Source organism: Vicia villosa, unplaced genomic scaffold (assembly GCF_029867415.1).
Source record: "Vicia villosa cultivar HV-30 ecotype Madison, WI unplaced genomic scaffold, Vvil1.0 scaffold8, whole genome shotgun sequence".
Lineage (NCBI taxonomy): Eukaryota > Viridiplantae > Streptophyta > Magnoliopsida > Fabales > Fabaceae > Vicia > Vicia villosa.
In genome coordinates, this window is record NW_026706811.1 from 974,290 (window position 1) to 980,375 (window position 6,086).

Below are 6,086 nucleotides of genomic sequence, written 5' to 3' on the forward strand. Positions count from 1 at the left end.
TTTTCTTAATTTATGAATTCAAACTTTATAAACGTTACCTTTGTTTTCTTTTATTGATAATAATTATGATCTTATCAAAAAAATATTTGAAAAATTTGAAATGATGAATGAAAAGCAAAGAAGGTGGAGAGAATCTAGATATATTTGTTTTTGTTTAGTGATATAAAAATAAAAATTGTGTGTATATATATAAATGGTAAAGAAAAGAAGAGAGAGAAGTGATAGAAAAGCAGAGAATAAAAAGAGACCGGATGTTGACAAATTTCATGTCACTGTTCTTATAAGCTCCTTTGTGTTATTAACATTTCTTATCTCGGATCTCTCTCTCTCTTTCTCTCTCTAAAATTTTCTCTCTGTGTTTTTTTTTGTTGAGAGAGAGAGATATAGATATAGATATAGAGAGAGAAACAAGTGTGGCTGGCCCAGTAGATCGAAAATCTTCTATTTTTCTTGAACCTGATGACGATCTAAGCTTCTTCAATGGTCTTCCAACAACACCCACTTTGTTTATTTCTCTAATTATTTTTATTTTTATAATGGAATTTATTTTTGTTTTTTAGTGTTATTAGTTACCTTTTTTTGGTTTTAAATAGTGGGAATCTAAAAGCCCCTGAATTCCTTTTTGCTTCTCATGGTGTTGTTGCTATTGTCTTCAATGGTAGAATCCATGTGAGATATTCTTTTCAACCAAGTGTTATCAAGATGTGGCTTTGAGGTAAATTTTCTTATTAATTACTCTCTCAAAATTATTATTATTATTTTTTATTTTTATTATTATTATTATTAATAATTCTGGTGTTTAGTTTAATTTTAGTATTTACAATTATTCTTAACATTTGTGTTTGTGTTTGTTTATACATACAATTGTTGTACTAGATCTGTTTGATTATATTCTGTCGTATCATTGGTTTCTTTGTTTGTGTTCTTTAATGTTTGTTTCACTAAGAATTCAGTTCCCTAATATTGCGGCTGAATTTATGGTGTGCTTGTTTTGAGACTGTTCAACTTTTCCAGAGTTTTTTTTTTTCCTTCATTTCATTGATATTGATATGTGTACCATTGAAATGCAATAACTCTTCATAAAAATTTTTGAAAATCGCAAACTTTGTTTTCTGGGAAAGTGATTTAGCAGATATGTTTAGAACTGACATGAATTGATAAGTCATTTTTATGGTTTTTATCAGAAATGGGAACCAAGGTTCAGAATCTGCCGGGATATTACTCGATGATGAGAGATCTTAATGAGGAATCCAGTAGCTGTGGTTGGCCGTTATTTTACAGAGATAAAACACCGATAAACGGGAAGTGTTGTGATGGTTATCTTCCAAGTGTCGCCACCGATGCATGTAATGTGCATGATAAGGATGTTGTCAAGCGGATGATGCTTGAACACGAGGCGGTATTTAAGAATCAGGTATGTTGGTTGTGGTTTCTAGCTTTCATTTTATCTTTTGTTTAGAAAAAACACTTATGTAATAAGTGCTTATGTTAAAAGCACCTATTTAAGAGCTATTTATTGTCAAGCAGGTTTGTGAACTCCACCGCTTATACAGAATACAAAGAGATTTGATGAGTGATTTCGATAGGAAGGAGTTACACAGAAATCAGATACCTGCCGAGGCTTCGTTTTCTCAAGTAACAAGTGAGGATGGAAGAAAATGGCATGTTTCTGGCTTTCCTGCGGGAAATTCGGCTTATGCTAAAGCATCTGTTTCAGATGCTGCAGGTGTTCATTCTCCTTTAGGTTCTATTCAAGGAACAAGCAACCGAGCTTGTCCGTTTCCATCCCCGGATGGTGGTATGATCGAGTCCACCAGACCGTCAAAGGTGAGAAGAAAAATGTTTGACCTTTCGCTCCCGGCTGATGAAAATGTCGATTCTGACGAAAGTGATGAAAAGCTCAGTGACGAAAAGACAAGTGCTTCAAGGTTTTTTCTTGCGGATAAAAGTTGTAAAATTGGAAAGGGGGAGGAGGATGGTGGGAAGGCCTGTTGCCGGGACACTTCAACATCTGAGAAGTCTTTGATGAGAAGAAATGGTTTAGCTGATTTAAACGAACCAGCTCAGGTGGATGAAACATATGATTCTCCTTATGTTCGTGTTCCGAGCAATTCAGTATCCGCAACTGAATGTTTGGATCGGACTACCAGTGCCAAACAAAAGATGCAGTTTTTTGGTTCGTCTAGGGAACATTTACTGAACTCGAGCAGTGGAACTGACATTTGGGCTCGAAATGATGGGAATGAAAAAAGGGGAATTTCATCGGTAGCTGAGGCAGGTTAGGCTTCTTATCGAGTTGCTTCAATTTTTTTCTTGAAAATAAGCTGTTTTTAACTTACACATACTCAATTTCATCACTGACTGTTGGATATGTTTTTAACTTCGACATCTGATTACATTTTTGTCACGAAAATAACGTTTCTTATGTCGACAGGGCATGCGAAAAGTAACCTACAGCCAGTGTTAAATGTCTTCAAACCGGAGAAATCACTTTTATCTTCTCAAACAATGCAGCATACATACAGCAACGCTCGTGAGCCTGTATCCAATTATTTTGACGGTCGAAGCAAGGCTGATACATGGAGGGAAAAGACTGTTAGTGAAAGAAATCAAGAATTCTTTGTTGATAAACATCCCGAGTCTGTTTTACCTTTATATAGGCCTGGTTATAATACTCCATTCGCTCCTTCCTATGATTTATCGAAATCTTGGTCTCATTCTGCTGCGTCTTGGGGAAAGGCGAGCTGCAGCCTAAACCAGAAGTTGATGTCGGTTAAGACGCCTTCATGTCCAAATGCGTCTGGTTCCGTCAATAGGAATTTGGAAGAGTTTTGGCCTCTAAATACAAATTCCAATCCTAATCCAAGTATTCCATCTGGTGCATCATTACTGAACAGATTTCACCTCGGGTCTTCATCCGTATCCAAGGAACCATCGATGAACGTGTCCTCCATTAGTTATGACTATCCGAATCATAATAATGACAAGAATTCTGGAAAAGGCATTGACTTAAATGCGATTCTTTCAAATGGGATAATGGAAGGGGACGCGTTGTCATGGCTTAGAGCAAAGACCGCTCGTACGAATGAAGCAAAAAACACTGATAGGAGCTCCATTACTGCAGGAGAGATGAGTTTTCTTCAGACTGCTTCGTTGTCCGTGAAAGGTGAAGCTGGAAAGGTTACACATGGTGTAACTTCGGTTTCGTGCTCTAATACTCTTGATCAAAGGAGGATTGAATTAAGTGAAAGCTCTAGTAATAAGAAAATTCTCGGTGTTCCAATATTTGATATGCCTCGTAGTTCTCCGAAGAAGGAGTTATCGTCAATCACTTCTCCCTCGGTTCCAATTCCTACAATGTCTGATGCAAAAGCTACGGAAAATAAGCACAAAATCCGGATGCTTGATATCAACCTGCCTTGTGATGCTAATGATCTCGAGTTTGACAAAGAAGGATTCACCGAAACTGTCGTTAGTAAGACAAGATCTCCTACAGCGGAAGCAGACTCTAGAAATCAAATTGATCTGAACTTTAGTATGACCGAGGATGAAGAATCACACACAACTCTTCCGAGTGCCGATACAAATATGAAGGCAACGATAGATTTGGAAGCCCTCGCTGTTCCCGAGTCAGAGGAGGATCTCGTTCCAGAAGAAAACAAACTTGAAACTTCTCTAGCATCACCGCAAGTTCCACAAGACAGTATTGAACAGCCACAGGAAGAACTTATGAGAAATGCGGCAGAAGCAATTGTTGTCCTTTCATCGCTTTCCCGTGACCAAGTGGATCCTGTGATCAACAATCCATCGGTGGATCCTGAGATCAACAATCCATCGGTGGATCCATTGAGTTGGTTTGCGGATGTTGTTTCCTTGTGTGAAGGTACCGTCAAGAGCAAGTGCGATAATTCGAGAGAAAAGGATGACGAAGAATTGGATTATTTCGAGTACATGACATTGAAACTTGAGGAGACCAAAGAAGAAGACTACATGCCAAAGCCTCTCGTTCCGGAAAACTTCAAAGTGGAAGAAACAACAAGTACTTTACCAACCCGGACGCGAAGAGGGCCTGCAAGGAGAGGAAGGCAGAAGAAAGACTTCCAAAGGGACATCCTTCCCGGCCTTGTATCTTTATCAAGGAATGAAGTAACTGAAGATATTCAGACATTTGGAGGGATTATGAAATCAACTGGTCATTCATGGCAATCGGGAAGCTCGTCTAGGAAGAGAGGGAGGCCAAGGCGGCAACCGCAGGTTACCCCTTCTCCCTCTCCCTCACCACCGCCTGTGACCACCAACGAAACCAGCACCCCATTGATGCAGGAGCTCAATAACATCGAAGTGGCGTTGGAAGAAAGGAGCCTAACAGGTTGGGGAAAAACAACTCGAAGGCCTCGCAGACAAAGGTGTCCACCGGCTGGTAATCATCCATTGATTCCAATAGCATAATCATCAAAAGAGGCTTAATTTTTTAATGAGGATTCATAGAAGCAAGCATTGTTAGGTCCGTATTTGATTGAGCACGCAATGTTCTCAAGCATGGCGCGATTTCTCTTGTAAATTTCTTCGACATGAATTCGGGTATAAGCTTGATTGTTGTCAGTCTTTGGATAATACCAACTCTTGAATAATGTTGCATGATTTTTTCTGATTATATATTTTATAGAACCGTTACTTTGTTGGATTTTTAGTAATGATTTTCTGGTTACATTTTGCACTAGATTTTTTCCTTTGAAATGGATTTCAACATTAAGTTCATATTTATTTTTTCCATTATATTGCACTCCCTAAATTATTCAAATGTGGGAGTTTGTGGTAATGCAATGCAATGAACTTGGCCCCCTTTGTGTTAGTATGAGAAAAGTGCTTCGTGTAGTGTGTGATACATGAATAGTTTGTGACCTTTGTTTGATAGTGGTGGCTGGAAACACTCAAGAGGTACTATACTAAAATAGGGGAAAATCTTCTATTCTTATAGGGAAAAAAGAATAGGGTTTTACTAAAATCTTTCACCAAATTTTTTTAAAATATTAGGTATACAAGTCATCTCTTTATAAATTAAAAATTAAAAGTTCCACGTATTCATTAACAATATTTTTTAATATTAAATCTAGTCATTCATATTTGAACCCAACAATCTCTTCTATAAATTTAAATTCTCACCTCTTTAACAGGATTAAATAGAGGGTGTCGCTCATGTCCCCCTACCAAGGCGAACCTAAATAGTGGTTAGATCCTACATCACCTATAAATAGATATAATGTTGGTTTTATAAACGAGGTGAGTTCAATATCTAATACTTTAAAAATTTTAAATGGTTATGTAGTGTCAAAGAGTTCAATATCTAATACTTTAAAAATTTTAAATGGTTATGTAGTGTCAAAGTCTCTTGTGATCTTGAAGCATTTGTCATTTTTACCCATAAATGTGATCTTAGAAGTAGGATTGTTAAACAAAATTGTGGAACTGAAGCACCTAACTAAAGTTAAAATAATCGAACTATTATGTTTGATTTGTGAACCGAACCATATTGCATAAACAGTTTTAGAATCAAACCAAATGATAAATAAAACTAAATCGAAATTGAAAAATAAAAAATATTAAAAACAAATTAAAAAATCTTTATTAAAAAAATTTTAAAAAATATATAATAGTTCAATTTTTTAATAAATAATTTAGTATGAAAAAAACTTTCTTCTAACAATTTAGTACGAATTAGAATTTCAAATCAGCCTATCAAACAAATACTTTTAGTTTGATTCGGTTATAAATAGGGGTGGCAAAATGAATGGATTGGATGGATATGGATTGGATTGCTAATGGATGGATCTAATCAATCCATTAGTCCATTAACAATCCACTAAATCTTCATCTAAAAAATCCAATCCAATCCATCCATTAAGGTTAAAATCCAATCCAATCCATCCATTAACATCTTTATAGTGGATGGATATCCATCCATCCAAAACATTTATTTAAATATTTTAATTAACTTTTATTAATAATTTAGATTTTAAAACTTTACAAGAACTTTTTTTTTTTAAATTTCTCTAAAATAATATTTTTACAATATTATAGATATAATA

At 35.8% G+C, this 6,086-nt stretch overlaps 1 protein-coding gene across 3 annotated transcripts; it reads left to right on the forward strand.

The window, feature by feature from the left end:
• Window positions 1–267: 267 nt before the first annotated feature.
• Window positions 268–4,690, forward strand: LOC131643213 (uncharacterized). Of its 3 annotated transcripts, none has more exons than XM_058913369.1 (5): window positions 268–483; window positions 663–715; window positions 1,185–1,414; window positions 1,528–2,278; window positions 2,435–4,690. In XM_058913369.1, the coding sequence occupies exons 3-5, from the start codon at window positions 1,187–1,189 to the stop codon at window positions 4,447–4,449; spliced, it is 2,994 nt and encodes a 997-aa protein (XP_058769352.1). In that variant the 5' UTR covers window positions 268–483; window positions 663–715; window positions 1,185–1,186; the 3' UTR covers window positions 4,450–4,690. The 3 variants fall into 3 exon arrangements, with proteins under 3 accessions (XP_058769352.1, XP_058769351.1, XP_058769350.1); XM_058913368.1 differs by having other exon boundaries at window positions 269–483; window positions 594–715; XM_058913367.1 differs by having other exon boundaries at window positions 269–715.
• Window positions 4,691–6,086: the final 1,396 nt, after the last annotated feature.